At 35.4% G+C, this 18,607-nt stretch overlaps 1 protein-coding gene across 1 annotated transcript in view; it reads right to left on the bottom strand.

The window, feature by feature from the left end:
* Positions 1–18,607, bottom strand: part of SOX5 (SRY-box transcription factor 5) — a 349,953-nt gene that overhangs the window by 204,709 nt on the left and 126,637 nt on the right. The window contains exon 3 of the mRNA XM_039238579.1: positions 11,672–11,758. Within this exon, the coding sequence (XP_039094510.1) occupies positions 11,672–11,758 (87 nt within the window). The remainder of the gene's footprint in view (positions 1–11,671; positions 11,759–18,607) is intronic.

The following is an 18,607-nucleotide window of genomic DNA, read 5'->3' as shown; positions in this document are numbered from 1 at the left end:
CAGCCCTAGTAACTTACTTTCAGATGCAGAACAGGTATCTCTGTGTGTAGATATCAGGGTTTAAAAAATTTTTTTTCTTAATGTTTATATTATTTTTGAGAGACACAGAGTGAGAGACAGAGCACAAGCAGGGGTGGGACAGAGAGGAGACACAGAATCCAAAGCAGGCTCTAGGCTCTGCGCTGTCAGCACATGAGCCTGACGCGAGGCTCAAACCCAAGAGTTGTGAGATCATAACCTGAGCCAAAGTTAGATGCCCAACCAACTCAGCCACCAAGGCACCCTTAGATCTCAGTTTTAAAATTCAACATGTATAAGGTGGGAAAGTTTTTAATTTTAAAATTAAAAGTTTTTAATTTTAAAATTAAAAGTTTTTAATTTTAAAAATTCTCTATTGTTTTTAACTTTTAAAAGCATTATTACTCAATCAACATTCTAAGCTAGAAATATTAACATCATCCTCAATCTCTTCTAAACTACCCTTCCTCCTGTCTGCATTATATCAACAAATCATAATATTTTTTTCTCAAAATAGCTTTGCTTCAGTTTTAATTTCAATGAGTCAAATGTTATTTCTTCAATATTTTTATGTTCACATGAGTGAATAATCAATAACTATAAAAGGGTATATAGTGAAAGATCTCTGAATACCATTCCTTCTAAGGTAACCACAATTACTATTATTATCCTGATCTTGTAAATGAAGATTTAAGCATATACCTGAATAGTCTGTACTAGTTTACAAAGTACCACAGATTGGGTGGCTTGAACAGAAATTTGTATTAACTGGCTAGAAGTACAAGACTAAGGTGTCAGCAGGGGTGATTCCTTTTTAGGGCTGTGAGGAAAGGAGCTGCTCCAGATCTTTCTTCTTGGCTTGTAGCTGACCATCTTCCTGTGTCTTCACATCATCACTCTCTGTATATATCCATGTCCAAATTTCCTCTTATAAAGACAGATGTCATGTTGGATTAAGGGCCACCCTAATTGACCCATTTTAACTTAATTACCTCTGTACAGACCTTATCTCCAAGTACAGTCACATTTTGAGGTACTAGAAGTTGGAGCTTCAACATGTGAATTGTTAGAGGGACATAATTCAACCCACAGAATTTACTTTACACAAAGGCTATCGTAATATAAATTGCTGCCATAGGGTATGTAGAGAGAGATCTTGTTCCAGCTTCCCTTCCCATCTCCACTGACAGTTTTCAAGTTTTTCATAAACTGTTGTGAAGAACATTTAATAAAACTTCTTATCATTAATTTTTCCCACTACAAGTTTATGCTCAAAACCGGTACCAAAATTATCTTCCTAGGAAAACAAATTACTCATGCCACTCCTATTTAAACACTTCCACTTGTTTCCTATTGTCTTTGGAATAAAACGTCGACTCATTTTTAAGAATGAAAAGAACCTTAGGGCGCCTGGATGGCTCAGTCAGTTGAGCATCCGACACTTGATTTCAGCTCAGGTCATGATCGCACGGTTCATGGGAACGAATTCCATGTTGGGATTCTCTCTCCTTCTTCCTGTCCCTCCTCCTTGCATATGCTCACATGCTCTCTCATTCTCAAAAATAAGTAAACTTAAAAATCTTTTTAGATGAATAAGGTCCTTCTAATTATGCCAGCCTTCTCACTTCCTTTGTGCATCCAAAATTCTAGCCAAAGTGACTTTTCTACCATCACCCACAAAGGTCAACACCTTTATCTCAGCCATTCCCTCCCTAACCACTCATTCTTCATGTTCCAGATAATGTGTCTTATTCTTTAAGACTCTTATCTTGATTCTCACTGATAAAAGTTGTCTCTTTCTTTCGAATCCACATAGTAGGTATTTATTATACTACTTAATCATTATATTATAAATCTTATTTTAACATTTGTACCCTAGAATCAGCAGAGATAGCTGTGATGGCAACAGTTATAAATTACCAACTTCTATACCCTTATATGCTTGGCATCTAGCAAATCATCTAAAATTTTAATGAGTAGGTCACTTCCCTTTAAACCACTCTTAGGTTTAGGAATGCCATGTAGCCAAGAGAATAGGGAGATGTATTATCTTACATGAGTTACATAAACGTTCTGGTTTTGGCTTAAGAGAGTTGAGCTAAGGAACTTGAGCTTTTGCAAAAGAAAGTTTCCCCACTTTTATAAAAGTACCACATTCACATGGTGTAAGCCCTATAGCTTCATCTCTAAATTATCATAATCTTCATAATAATTATCTCCTAGTGGGTGGAAGGGTCTAATAAGTGGTCTCTGATAACTGGAGAAACTAGTAAAAGTCACAAAACATCCTAGACTTCGTGTGTGTGTGTGTGTGTGTGTGTGCACGCGAACAATATTACTGGAAAACCCACAGGCCTCCCAAACAAAAAGAGGAGCTACTGTTTCTTCACTTAGATTTAGATTTTAAGAGTCATACAAGTATACAACACAATAGGGACACAATCCTGTGTCTAATGCATAGTTAGCTGGTATGAGTTTATGTTCGTGTCTCACTGATAGCAATTTATTTTCATGTTTCATTTCTTTGCACTCTTGTGTGTTTTAATCTATGCTAGTCCTCCTTCGATTCCCTTAGAATGAAGGATTACTGAAGTAAGAGGCAAAAAATATTCTGTTTCAGTTCTTCCTACTGCTTGATAACTACAGAAATGCTAATCATTTGACTGATTGCTGTAATGCTATAGGTTCCACAGAAGTGCAGGTCTGAACATCCCTTAATGTAATGTGACAGAGTCATGAAGGAAGGAGACCAGATTCAGTCACCCCTCTCTCAGTAAGAGATATCACTCTCCATATATTGCTATATTCTTTTGTCTGCCTCATTTTTCAATTCTAATTCACTGCAATCCTATCAATCCTAAAATATATACATTAGCCCATGAATCTTTATTTCCTGCACAACTTCTTAATCCAGGCCATCAGCATCTCTCACCTTCACTAGTGCAATAGTTTTCTAACCATTCTACCACTTCTTCTCCTACTTAAAGCTATTCTCCAAGCAAAAGTTCAGTGATCCATTTAGAAAGGTAAATCAGATCATGTCACAGAGCTGTATAAAATCATTTCATAGCTTTATACTACATATAGAATAAAATCCAAACTCTTTACCCTGGAAAGTCCTTAGTGGTCTAGCTCTTACCGTCTTTGGCAACATCTCTTCAATTTCTCTTTCTCAAAACTGCTTCAATCACATGGCCTTCTTTGAGTTCTTCCAATAGCAATTACAAAATTGCTCCCATCTTAAGATCTTTGCCCTCTAGTTGTTTCCCATGGAAAACTCTTCTCCTAGATTACGATTTCCCAATCTTGGCATTGAGGATATTCTGGACTAGACCATTCTTTTTGGGGGGAGCTGTGTTGTATAGCATGTCTAGCTAGATGCTAGTAGCACTTCCCACCTAGTTTTAACAACCAAAAATGTCTCCAGACAATGCCAAATTTCCCCTGGTAGAGAACCACTTCAAATGACAGACTTTACTCTTTCATTCATTTTGCATATACCCACAGAGTTTCTTCAATGTCCCTCACACTATTCTAGGTGTTGGGGACACCACAGTGTCTATTCCGGACAAAAATGTCTGCCTCAGAAAGCTGACATTTAAATAGAAAATATAATAAATAAACTCAGATCTAACCAGAAGTAATTTAAATGCCAACTCATCAGACTGCTTACCCTGACCTGAACACTGAAAGAAAGGCAGTCACCATCTCACTTTCAATCGCATCACTTAATTTTTATTCTGTTCATAGTAGTTAATACCATGTGTTGAATTTTATTGATATAGTTATTTATTTATTGAATTTTCCACAGAGTGTAAGCTTTAGAATTTTTCTTATGTTTTTATTTTATTTTTGAGAGAGAGAGAGAGAGAGTGCGAGTGGAGAAGGGGCAGAGAGAGGGAATCACAGAATCTGAAGCAGGTTCCAGGCTCTGAGCTGTCAGCATAGAGCCTGACATAAGGCTCAAACTCACAAACTGTGAGATCATGACCTGAGCCAAAGTTGGACACTCAACTGACTGAGTCACCCAGGCTCCTCTAAAGTATAAGCTTTAAGATTGCAGAATACTAGTTTGTTTTGTTCAATCCCCAGAATCTATAGAGTAATGCCTAGCACAAAGCAGACATCTTATAACAACTTCTTAAATGAATAAAGCAAAGTTCGTAACAACAGAGAAAAATCCTTGACTGACTGATAATGTAAAATTCTATGCATGAGGAAAACCCTCATCAGGATTACTCAAATTAAAAATGGTCTTGAATACATTTGAAATAATAAGAAAAAAATCTGTGGAAGCTGATATTTTTTCTCAGCTTCTCCAATATTGTTTTATTCCACTCAAATGAAATGGACATATGGCTTGAAATAAAATGATCAAAGTCAAAGTAAATTGCTAGGGGTTATTATCCAAATAAAGTAAATGTAAGAGTAAACTCACTCTAGAAGAAGGGAAAAGGCCTAGAGTTTTGACACTAAAAATAAGCGGGGGATTATTGTTTCTTCTTTCAAAAAACTTACCAGAAATGTAATTTTTTGTTTCAAAGCTATGATCAAACTTTAACAGATTTTTTTTCCCTTTAATAATTGGTGCTTCCTAGATTATCAGTGTTATAACTTGGATAGGATTTTACTTGGTTTAATTTTTTCAACTGAAATATTATTGTTTTCAACTGGTATTCCACTTGAAGGATCTAAAAATCATATATTATCCTGCCTTTAAATTTTCTGCCTAATGAAAGAGCCTCTATACAGCTATAGTATAAGTTTTAGAAGGGGAAAAATATGTTTACTCTACTTGCTATCATTATATCTCCCAAACACAGCACATGGCAAGACAGACAGGAATATCTGTTGAATGAAGTAAGAATCTAATGCATAAAAACTAATAGTCTAAATTTACAACTAAAGCTTCTTTCAGTGGTGCTTTTATTGAACAAGAGAGAAAAGGCACACTTCCTTATCAAAAGTATTAGTGGCATCATTCCAATTCATTAAAGGAGTATTTGTTAGGTTATCCAACTTATAAGCATGTATGAATCGGTCTTTTTCATTAAGAACAAGTTTAATCAGACTTGTTTGTATCAAAGTTTAGCTACATACACTTTACTGCTATGTAGATAACCTGAGGTTGGATCAATTAAAATCATACAAGGAATACCATTATTTATTATATGACAGAACAAACTAACTGATATTCTATTACACAGTGCTAATACTATAAATATTCTTACCTTATAGATTTCTATAACTGTTTTGAAAAAACAGTGTTTTTTTGTGTGTGGGTTTTTTTTGTTTGTTTTGGTTTGCTTTTGTTTGTTCTGCTTCAATATCTTACAACGTGGGCTTTGGCTTGGATTTAAATATACCTACGATAGAAAGCTTTCAGTTTTAAAGGCAACTGACATAAGAGTGAAATGGAATACTTGACAAGTAGCTCTGGTCTTCACTGTGTTGGATGCTTTGCTTCTGAAATATGACATAAACAAGATGTGTGTGTCATCATTTTTGTAGTGAAAGAAAACATTGTTCTTATTTCTTTGTAATTCCATACTATTTCTTACAAATATTTACCAACTTCCTATGATTATCCCATCCACTTACTTGGATATTGTATTTAAAATGTAAAAAACAGTGTTTTGTTTTTAAAACCACTTCCAATTTGCCACACTTACAGACTTTAATATAGTCAATAATAATCTTTTCAAAACATGGCATTTTCAAATCATCATTCATTCATCCATCAAATGAAAACTGGATCCCCAAGTTTGGGCTAATGGTAAGCTAGGTAGTATCCAAGGGCAAGGTGAATGTGTTAATAGGCTAACCATACAAAGCAGCTTGTGTGGGCTGGGGTCAGATCTGAGCCTAGAACAGCATCGCTGCAACTCAGGAGGTGCTACGACCATCTGGGGGGTGGGGGGGAGGGTGGGTGCTGGAAATGTTTTCAACCTTTAAAGGATTTTAGAGATCATCCATGCCAACTTTACTGAAGAGAGGCTGCCCAGCCTCATGCAAAGAGCACCAGCTTTGAAGACAGGCAGGAATAAGATTACATCTTGACTCTGTCACAGCAAAAGTATGAGGTTTCGGATTGTTAATCTCTTTCTCTGTCTCCCTCTCTCTTTCTGTGAGTCTCAATTTATTCCTATGTAAACTGGGAATAAAATGTCTCTGTCATTTTGTAAGGAATGATGTTTATAGTATGCCTGTTTATAAATAGGCATGTAATCAATAGTAATCTGCAACTGTTTTTAAATGAGTAGATGAGGCAATAAACCAAAAGAGTTAAACTGATTTCCTCAAGTTCTTGGAAGAATCAGGGCAACATGACACCAAATTTTTTCACTACACCGTGCTTCCCCAGTTAAGAGAAATGGTCGTTTAAAAAGAAAAGAGGAAAAAGTTTTAGGTTAATTCCATCATTTAAAAATCTGGATGGTTTAAGCTTTGGAGTCCATGTCTATAAGAAAAAAAATAATGTTCTAAAAATTATCTTAAGTTTAGAATCTTCACCTCCATTGCACAAATGAATTCTTATTAAATGGATGAATATATTTTTAAATGAGAAAAAAATGTTGAGAACATATTTTTATTTTCAAATACAGAATCCAGATTACATATGTAAGAATATCTGCTTAAAACAGGCGTTATTAAATACCTGCTTTGAAAGGTATGTAAAACATCCTAATACGTGAACTGATCATCAATACAGAAATCAACGCGATCCAGTGTCTGACCACTCTCTTCCCGTCACTGGCTATGTTTATACACTGGCATAAGGACTCTAGCATTCTGGGGCAGAGCAAGTTACTGATGTGCAAAAAACATGAAGTCATGTTCTGCTTTTACAGACATTGCCAAACGTATTTCAAAAACTTATATGATGTGCAGCACTAGTCTTTCTTTGTTTCTTACAAAGTGGTTTTTACAAAAAGGGAAATCATTACTCATAAGCAACTACAGAGGAACTATATATAAAAGAAGCTCACTAGATTAAAAACCATTAAATATTTACTTTATTTAGAAGTGCATGACTATATGCTATGTACCTACTTTCTAGCTCACGGTTGCATGGAACAAATTTCAGATATAAAAGTTCCCTTAGAAAATAATCAATATTTCCAACCCCTTTACAAAAACGTACAGACATACTTTTTAGCTTAATGTACAAATGACATAAGTCACCAAGTTTCTATTAGCAAAGCACGCAATTCTTAAAGAGTTTTTATTTTTTCATTTTAAAAGAATGGGTTTAAAACAACTTACGAAGTGATCCAAGCTCTGACATGACTGATCCTGGGATTATAGTTTCCATGTTTTAAATTTGCAAACTCCAAGGATCCCTTTATTTATTACCTAGGATCTGATTCCCATTCCACACCTGCTTGTTTACAAATTGTCTAATATTATCTAAACAGAAGTATCTCTTTCAAGCCACATACTGACTCCACCTATCTCTTTTATCTCCAAATGTTATGTCACCTAACAGAGGATCTACTTTAACCCACATGTTGAATCTAAAATTTTTTTAAATGTTTTATTTATTTCTGAGAGAGAGAGAGAGAGAGGGAGAGAGAGAGACAGAGAGAGAGAGAGAGACAGAGAGAGAGAGAGACAGAGTGAGCAGGGGAGGGTCAGAGAGAGAGGGAGACACAAAATCGGAAACAGGCTCCAGACTCTGAGCTAGCTGTCAGCACAGAGCCCGATGTGGGGCTCGAACCCATGGACCATGAGATCATGACCTGAGGCAAACTCAGATGCTTAACCAACTGAGCCACCCAGGAGCCCCCCTCCCCCCTGACATGATGAATCTAAATATCATGTATTTAATATGAGTTCTAAGAGGCCCAAGTATTGCTGAATGGCTTATTTCCTTGAATCTATTACTGGTATTCTAGAGCTGTCTGGTGTTTGCCTTTATGTCCCATCTTCTAGAAAGAATGAAATTATAGCTTTCAAAAAAGCCAATTTTTTATTATACCAACTGCAGCTGGCATTTTTCTTAATACCGGATACAACACTTTGCCAGCCTAAATTAATGCATTCTGAGCAGGGTGAGAAAGGGTCTACCAGGGATACCAATGGGAAAGAAGCTGGGGTTCAAAGAATTCTTTATACAAGGCTGGTGGAGAAACTGATTTGGGCTTATCTGAGTGACCTAGCCAGAGAAACCTCTCAAACAATGCCCTGCTCTTATAACTTCACCAAGACAGAAATACTTGAGAGAACTTTGCATGCAGATTTTTTTGGGTTACTATTCTACCAAAAAAAATTAAGCCTGTAACATACAAATGCTGCAACAACTTTATTAAAAAAACAAATGATCTGTTTAGATGAGTCGAAGCTGCCCTGGATCCACAGATACTGTCCTCAGGTGAAGTGCCAAAGCATTGACCTTCAGTGTAATGGAATTTCATGCTAGCTAAAACAACACGTGACACTCGTGGTTGCTAACGCGAGCACTAGTAGCTGTTTTTTCCCCCTTCTCAGTAACTACGAGGCTCTAAAGAGGTATTCCTTCACCTCTCACAGCACTGTTACTCAGTGCTTCTGCTACAGACAACAACAAAAACCAAAAGCTGACTTACCGAAGTTTTCTTACATCTGATCGGAGAAGAAAGAAGTCATTTCTCAGGCAGCTAATCAATGTATATACAAACATCGACTGTTAGCCAAGCTCTTTTTCAGTCCAACGGTTTCGTTCTGCAAAACTGGATCTAGTGTCCCTTCTGTATGTTTTTTAGTGGGTTGTTTCTAATGTAACTTTAAAACCTAATCACTTCACATTTCCAAAGTACCAGACCATAAAAATGGAATAAATTCTAACAGGCAAAATAATCTAACATGAAAAATAATTTCATGCTCTTAGAAGTGGGTGACCTTTACTAACCTGCATTGTTTCTTGAAGAATGAGATTGACTTTAAGTGGGTATGACAACTATTTATTGATAGCTAAAATATCCAAACCAAATGATATTTATTTCTCTTATTTTAGAAGTTTATCATCTTAACTTTTAAAATAGTAATAGCAAGAAACACTTCTTTGAACTTTGCCAAACTGTAATATTAATCTTTGTCCAAATACTCTGAAAGCAATTCATGTGCAGCAACTTGAAGGCAAGCACTTAGGAACAGAGCTCTGTCCTCATCTGGCTATAATTTTAGATATTCAAGAATGGGTGCACATGTGCATGCATACTCTCTCTCTCTTTTTCTCATTTATTCACACATTTTCTGCAACTATTAAAAGTAAAATGGAGCAAATGGGGTGGCTCAGTCTGTTAAACGTCTGACTCCAGTTCAGGTCATGATCTCGTGGTTTGTAGGTTAGAGCCCTGTGTCGGGCTCCAAGCAGACAGCTCAGAGGCTGGAGCCTGCTTCAGATTTTGTGTCTCCCTCTCTCTGCCCCTCTCCTGTTCACTCTCTGTCTCTCTCTCTCAAAAACAAATAAACATAAAAAATTTTAAAAGTTAAAAGAAAACTGACCAGTGTAAGTAGTGGAGAAAGTCTAAATCCACTAAACTTGGTAAATACTGTAAAAGCTGTAAACGTCCTAACATATGCAAAGATTCTATCAAGTATAGTATTCTAAATCATCACCCATAAATCATTTAATAATTGAATACCGTCATATTTCAGATTTAAAAAAGCTCACCCTCATTCTTCGCCATCCCAACCCCAAACAGAGTGCACATACATGAGACTTACACCTTTATTTGCTTCATTAAAAAAAAAAAAAAAAAAAAAGCTGCCAAACAGCAAAGCCATTGTTCTCCCATAACTTCTGAGGTGGCATGAAAACCACATTCCTGGGCATGGCATAATCAGTGTCTGACCCCCCAAGAACCATTAAGTCAAATTCATTTACCCCCAGAGGGCTACACACTATTGTATCCTTTCCACTTTCTAGCCACCTACGAACAATGGTTAGTAATTGCAACTGTCACGGGCAGTCAGTAGGAAAAGTAAGCCAGCGATATTTTTCCCAGTTTTCTGCCAAACCTATCCAAGCACCTAATAACCATGCCCCCCAACAGAAGAAAGATCTGCAGTTGCTTTTAAAATGCATCAGAAAACAGCTTTTTGAACAGAGGACAATAACCAAACTTCTGTTCTGAATGCGAAGCTTTAAAAAACTCAAAATTAAAGACGGAAACTTCTTTGGACTGAACTGCAGCTTCCTGAACGAAGCCCAGAGGCAAGCCTGGAAGAATAGCTGAGCTGCTTTCCTCTATGCTTATCATCACTGCTGTGGCTGCTTTTAAGTTCGACTTGTGAAGAAAACGGGGGAGGGAAATGTGTTTGTCCTCCAATGGAATGAGATCACAAGGCTTAGAACAGGCGGTCTTCTCTGCTCTATGCTCAGTCATCACCTAGGTCAGAGGAGAATAAAGGACCACGGAGAACACATTCTATGTGTCGGGTGCAAATGGGTTAAAAGCCAACGTAATTATATAAAGGATCTGTGGCCTTGGAAAAGAAATTTCTCTGTTCTCTTTAAAGTCTGTCTTCAAGCTCTTTAAGGCAAATTAATTATTATCTGTTTAAATGTGATTCCATTATAGATTTTGGTTACTGATTTTGTTGATTAGCACTCATTCATCCTCTCACCACCGAGTCATACTTAATCATAACCTGAATATATGTAAACGCCAAATACAATGGATACAAAGTGAAATATTCAGTCAAACATTTCCTCGAAGTTTCGAAATGCTGAGATGCTAGTGTCCTGCCTTCCCGCGGGATGATTTGAGGTAGTAGAGCCATAAGAAAGACAATTAATTGCCTTTTTCATTGGGAGAACACGTGCGCATACATACATATGCAAAAAAGTTATTTATACACATATTTCTACATGTATATTAATATAAATCTGGTGATATTTTAAATATATATTCAGCTTCTACGAAAAACTATAGAGTAATATATAACTAAATATTTTAATATTGATGAATAAGTATTTTTTCTCAAAATTAATGCCTGTGTGCTACTGGCAACAAATAGAAAACCATAGATTGCCTACTATGCTCTGAGAAAATACACTTTGAAATTAACTGAAATGATCATTTAACTCTATCTTTATATGAGAAATGAAGTCCTCTCCCAGTGCTATTAGTCAGAGTTTATTAAGATATGAATATTCAGTATCATCCGAGGCTCATCTAGACTTTTTCTTAGTTGTGGGCAATATCTGATTCAAATAAAACAAACCAAAAACGTTGCTCTTGTTAGTATAAAACAATCTTTTTAAAGCTTCCACCATTCACCATTTCCGGTTTTAAATGTAGATCATGTACCTTCACACTTTTAATGGGTAGAATGTATAAACTCATCTCATTATATGCAGTTTTTAACCCTGATATAAACACATTCCTACTCACAAGGTAAATAATTTTTTTAATGATGAAAACCAAAGCCTTTTGAAGATACAGGGGTTTCGGGTGTTAAAATAACATTCCACTTATCAATAAGGCACAAAGATAAAATCAGAACCCTGATACGTCCACGTTCAAGCTAGAAAGAAAAAATACCAAAGACAGAGAATGCAGGAGGCAGGAGAGGGTGAGTCAGAAGCACTTTGTCACTGTTAATATTTCTAAATATAAACTTCATTTTAGTACATTTTGGATCAAAATAATTGTAAATATATTACCTTTTATTTCACCAAAGTTCCCTGATCCCATTGCAAGAAGTTTGTCTTTCCAGTCCTTTGAGAGTAGCTTTTCAATACTTGGGGTTTCTAAGGAAAGAAGAAAAAGAAAAAAAAAAAAAAACGTAAGCAAATCAACATGACTATCTTTACAATGCAGCTCATTAAAAGTCTATCTGCTAAAAATAAGGCCATCCCTATCTGGGCCCCAGTTCATAATGACTTCATCAACAAACTGATAACAGGGGAGAAAAAAAGAATGTGTTTTGTCACCTGCTGTTTCAAAATCATTAGCTTTTTCCTCTTGCGGAACAAAGCCATACTAATTCTTTATGACAATGGGTACATATAAACCTGCAGTTCATTGTTTTTCAATTTGGTGAACAAATTCCTGCTATAATAGATGCTTGTCAATTTCAGGGTGTTAGTCTGCAGTCAAAAAATAATTATGTTGATAAAATGCAGGGGAAAAAAAGGCAAAGAATTAGCTCTTAAATCTGCTACATGTAATTATATCCCTCTGTGTGTTTACAATTACATCCACTTTATAATATGTGTTTAACATCGTATGGTGGTAAGCACACTGTGGAAAGATTTGCCAGTGCCGTGAACATTAAAAAAAAAAGTTGGTATAAAAAAAGCTTTACAAAGATTGCAAAATCTACCAAAGTGAGTAATGCTCACAATGGAAACCTATTATTTGCTTATTTCAGATTTGTATCACATTCTTCGAAAATGCCCAGTATTGAGACAGGGCACATGTATTTTAAAGAGCAAGGTTATGTTTTAGTCTGATTTTGTTTCTATATATCACATGGTTTTTGACCTCTTCTTTTGTGTTGAATTTTAATGTATAAGTAAACATAAATGCTAATAAAACTCCCAAACATTAAACTCAATTCCAAACAATGTAATTGTATATTCTTGTCAGCATTTAGATGGGTACACAATTACAATGGCTTTCAATCCCACGATTAGCACTGCATTCAGTTAGAAAATGGAGTGTACTAAAAGATAAGTGTCCCAGTATGTTCCATCTAAATAACAATACCCACACTTATTATCTAGATCTAAGACACATACTGCCGTTCTCCACATTGGTGTTTATGTGCATTTGTGCTTGTTCAGACATTTGTTTACCCCCTACTAGGAGCATAAAGGGAGTACACGTTAACTTATCAAAGGGACCGGCTGGCCTAGAGACCATAAGATTATTAGAAACTGGTTCATTTTCCCCACAGTAAAATGCATTTTAAGGGATCATCATCATCTTTGGCTACTGCTGTCTACCTTTCACAGGCTCCTATCTTACAGCCATTGGCTGTCAGAGTCACAATGCCTGTGTGGAGTTTTCAATAAAGTGGAGGTGAAATTTCCTTGGAAAAACTGTGACAATATGGAATGCTTTTGTCTTGTTTTTTCAGAGGTCAAAAACTTATGGAAAATAAAATGGTGAAAAGCTCTGAATGATTACTGCCTTACATAGCCTATATAGTCTATACATATGGTGAAAAAAATACATTAAAAAATATACATAGACACACACATAGACACACCTACCATAACTACTGTGTACACATTTGTCATAGAATTTACAATGCATTTCTTCCTTTGTAACAAAATATCTCCATTTCTTGTATTTAAGGAAGAAAGATCCTATAAAATTTACTTTAACTTTTCCTTAAAATATCCCTATTTCTGTACCATATTGTTTTGAAAATGACAATGACAATTCTGAGCAATATGGATTAATTCTTTTCCTTACTGTAATCAATATTTCTATTCATTGAGGCCTTCAAAGTAACTTTAAAATGCTTATACAAGGATTTCCAACGTTCCTACATTCCCCGTAAACACTTCATGAGCGACATCATTTTTTAAACCTTATCAGAGTAGGTCAAACAAACACCACTGTTTCTTTTTTCCAGCTCTTCACAAAAATTCTTGAGTCGCACGTAAACAGGGCACAACCAATACGGTATTTGCAATAGAGTACTGTCAGTCATTAAAAGCTAACAAACCTTTGCAAAGCAGGAATGCAGCAATAGAAATCCATTGTGCACTAACAATAGGCCCCTGAACCTCCCGGCACCAAAAGCAGACCATTTTACTTTTAAGGCTATTGTCTGCAAAGTCCATGACAAAGCTTTTCCCCTGCAGCTAGACAAAATATTCACTGTAGTGTGCTCAGAAAGAAACAGAAGTCTTCTAAGTTGCAGAGTTAAAGTAACAGCCGCCAGATTTCTGAAACCTGCAGAACATTCCTAGTCTCTTTATTAACTTACATAAAGATATAAGGCTCCTATACAGAGCCACTTCTTTTTTTCAAGTACCTGACTTTGAATGTACCCTACAGAAAAATGAATAACTTCTTTAAGACCAAGTAATTTGAAAGATGTAAAATCAGAACATATCTAACTCCAGGTTCTCATGTCTGTGGGTGAATAAAGTCACTAATATTTGCAATTTGAATGCGGCATATATTTTAAATTCAAATTCAATAAACATTCATTGAGCAGCGTATGTGCCAGGAACTATGTTAGATGCGTTTACCTGTCTGTATTCTCTCACTTAATCATAGCAGATACCTGAAGACTCTGATTGTGTTATTATATCCACCATGCGGGTTTAAAAAAAAAGAAGAAAAGGACTTGTCTGAGGTTTTACAAAATGTAATACGCAGAGTTGAGTTTTAAAGCAAGGTTTGTGTGTATGTGCGTGTGTGTGTGTGTGTGTGTGTGTGTGCACGCGCGCTTTGCCTACAAATTCCTGACTCTCTTGTCAACAATGAAATGATAATGATAGCTACTATTTTGAGGGCTAAGTGCTAAGCAGTGCACCAGGTCCTTTATATGTGGTATCTCAAACTTCTCATAATAATCTTCTGAATTAGATATTTCCCTAAGCTTTGGGTTCTTAAGTGGTAAACAATGCACCAATATCTAATTCAGAAGATTATTATGAGAAGTTACCCACATGGAGCTAAGTTCAACTTACTGGACCAAAGTTAGGGAGACCAAAAGCGTATCATTTCACCTACTTCACCTCTCTCTCTAAACTAGTATGAAATGAAGAGCTTTAAGCGAGTCTATATCTAGTATTCCTCCAATTGCTACTGTTCTAATTTGTCTCTGTTGGTAGTTCATGTAAGAAATGATTTCACAATGGATGGTAATAATGACGGTTAACAATGATTTCACAATGGTAATAAATGGACACAAAGGAAGCACAGATACCAATGGATGAATTTCCCTGAAAATGGTAAGGAACCCATAGAATATAAATGGCTAGAACTGTAAAAGGCCAAAAGGCAAAATCCCAATATTTATAATGCACCTGTTCATTAAATGTGTGAATGTGATTCAAGTGAAATTTGACACAATTATGTAAGTGCTGCTTCCGTATTTATGGACTAAAAAAGATAGTAGCTGTCTATTAAATATTAAGTTTTCTAAAATAAGAATGTATTTTTTAATTACATGTAGAATTGTGGTTTATATTATGAGTATGTATAGTATGTTTGAGGACATATTTATCTCCCGAAGTTCAAATTCTGGATTATCCATTATTTTCACATTAAGATATGCCATAGCTTTCCTTCAAGCACCTTTAACAGTTCTCCTGAGAGTTGCTTTGTTCAAACATTGAAGTATCATAATCACTGTCAAAATAAAATCTAGTGCTCCCTATATTAAAATAAGTATAAGAGATAATAGTAGTTCTTGTTATTTGCATAGCATTTCAGTTTATATAATGCTGTCAGATACCACAATGTTGTCAATGGTATGCATTATTATTACATCCATTTTGCAGATGAAAAAACTAAGGCTCAGAAAGATGCTTTCCCCAGCATCACCTAGCCATAAAGTAGCACAGAAGGAATACAAGCCCAGGGCCTCTTAAATCAGGGATCTGTTTCTCTGAGGAAAAGATAAATATGTACATATTTTAAAATAAAAAATAGAATGGTAAGAGATAAGCGATAAGATAAATTACAGGGAAATGACAGATATCCTTATCAGTCAATCTGTTAATATTAAGATGACTCTGATTGGATTACTTTTGTCTCTTTGTGCCATCAGGACCCTTCTGATATGTTTGTTTGATTTTCCCTCCTCATCCTTGCCTCTTTTGCTCACATATGTTTCTTCACATCAATGCCTATGGCAATCCCTACCAGTGAATGGCCCTCCCAACTGTGCCAGCCATTGTTACAACAGCATCCTGCCTCTTTAGGGCCTGCTCATTCCCTATAACTCTCACTCCTTTTTCCCTTCAGTGCCAAACACTCTTAAGACTGACTCCTTCATCTGGAACAATGAGACCTAGAGACTCATGCCAACATATTGTAATTCTCCAACAAGCTGCCAGTGCCAAGAATTAAACCACATTCGCTCCAGTGCAGTAGCTTTACACACAAGCTCAGGTTTTTGCTTTGTGTTTACGTAGGTTTTTTCCCTTAATCTCCCTTGAGCTGCAGTGGCAGAGCTCATTGAAAAATCGAACAAGCAAAAAATATGTATGTGTAATATTTGACTTTTTAAACAAACTCCCAGGAGTTAGGTCTTACCAAATCTACCATTGTTTATGCTTTAATTTTGTAGCTTAAACTAAGCTGTGTTATTCCTGACGTGTGATGGGGTGCACATTTAGGGATGGGAGTTGTCTTTGGAAGGAATAACAATATGGCTAACCTTCAAAATATACCAATACCTCCTTCAAAGTCAAGAAGTAAAAGCATATGTCGATTATTCCTGTCCTAGAATCAGAATGTTAAACCTGGAAGTTTCTTTAGGTATCATCTAGATAAGCATTTCATGAAAGTGATTCATAAAACATATATTGGACATAAAGAGAACATAAATTGTTTGGTTACTTAAAACTAAAACAAGCAAAATAAGCATTCCATTGTCATGTAAATCTAACTATGGTACACAAATTTACACTTCTTTTCTACAAGATTTAGATCTTTTTATGTGTGAACAAGACTGTCAATCCTAAAATGAGTTATGGATTCTACAGCATTACTTAAATATTTGACCAAGGAAATTAGTGTGGGGAGGTAACTGTTTCACTCAATACAATTTGGGTAATAAATGGTATAGACCAAATTCTTCATTTTACAGACTGAAGTTGTAAATAAAGGTTAACATATGCCAAAGATCATAAATGTAATTAATGATAAAGGTAGAACTTGAAGTCTAACTCCTAGTTCAGTGTTGTTTTCAGTAAGCCACACACAGAAACAAGTTCTTTTAATAGTCAAACTTTTCAAAATGTTAGTCCAGTTTTATTCACCTCATCTAGTTTTAAACAATTATTATATGATAGTTATTTGGGTGCCTAATGTCTCAATTATGTATCATTAATTCAATATTCTCCCCTTGGAAGGTTTCACTTGATGGCCAAGATAAAGTTGAAGAATAAACACAAGTTAGAACACTTGGCCAAATATATTTTTCTCTTAAATGCTAATTACAGTTCAATGTGCTGTTATTTAATTCTTCAATTAACTGGTAATAAGATTATTTTCGAGGGGAAGATAGGGCAGAATCGGGAAATCTCCTATCTGTACAAGTTTAATTCATTTGGACAATATGCACAGGCCTAGACAACATTTGGGGGCAAATATTCAACTTTGTTACGGAAGAAATGCAAAAACTTTTACATATCTGAAAAGTTATTTGTCCACTGAAGACCACAGCCCTTGTAAGGTCCCCATTAGCCAAGCACTACAGCTAGTTGGCCACTGAAAATGTCAAATTCTTCTAGGAAATATTAAGAAATAATACATACCACAACACACAAGAGAAACACATCTGAAATTTCAAAGCATTAGAATTTCAATAAGCCTCATTTTTATATGTAATTATCCTAAAGTGAATTAAGCTCTACAAATACTTTACTTTTAGTGGTGCCAAAATACTTGTTTGTTTCCACTTCAAAGTTAATAAGAGCTTGTTAACAGAAAGAAAAAAAATTGGCCTGCTGACTCAAGTTTTAAAATGTTTAATGTGCAATCAGTTTTTGGAATATTGCAATATTTAAATCAATACTTACAAGCTTAAATTTTCTTGTTGCACAAGCCTAAACTATTAACACACCTGCCCAATTATACTCAATTATACTCAAATCTTATACCACATTCTGGAAGAATATTTTTTCATCACATGATTCAATATGCCATAATCAATATGATATAATACCTATATATCGATAACCTTGGGTTTACTCACATAGATGGCTCTATATTTTCTAGGCAAAAATAAAAAATCCATTTAAAAGAGAAACTTATGGAGCTATACTGTTTCATGCAATGTTTTGTTTTGTCCTTCTTTTGAATATCCTCGCAAAAATAACATAAGTAATTTGATGATACCATTTCGAGAAATAGTTGCAAAGGGGTATTTCTCATGTACAAAATCTTTTATGTTGTGCTATTAAACATTTAAAAAACTCACTAATGTCAAACCATGTGAATCCATCACTTACTAGTTTTGTGACCTTTGACAAGTAGTTTAACCACACTGTTTCAGTGGATTCCTCTGTAAACGGTAATAGTAACTGCACTTACTTACCACATATGATTGTCAAAAGAATTAAATGAGATAATTTATGTAAAGCTCTTAAAACACTGCTGAGCACACAGTAACACTTAAAAATGTTGACTAACATCACAGCTGCAGCTTAATATACAATCACGCAAAAGAACGGCTTCAAAACTCAAATGAAACATACGTGCATATGCTTTATTTGCCCATCGCCAAAATGAACAAGAATTTGAAAACCTCATCAAAGGATGATAGTTCTATCTCTACATTTTTTATGATAATGACCTACAACCCTTAGTTTCACTGATTATCTACCATTCCTAAGCATTTTTCAGTTGGTCCATGCCAGAAACAACGATATTAAAAAAGGTGTAGTATCATGTGAAGG

This window comes from Hyaena hyaena, unplaced genomic scaffold (genome assembly GCF_003009895.1).
Source record: "Hyaena hyaena isolate Hyena2069 unplaced genomic scaffold, ASM300989v1 scaffold_143, whole genome shotgun sequence".
NCBI lineage: Eukaryota > Metazoa > Chordata > Mammalia > Carnivora > Hyaenidae > Hyaena > Hyaena hyaena.
Note: the sequence above shows the minus strand (reverse complement) of the source record. Positions and strands in the feature narration are given on the sequence as shown.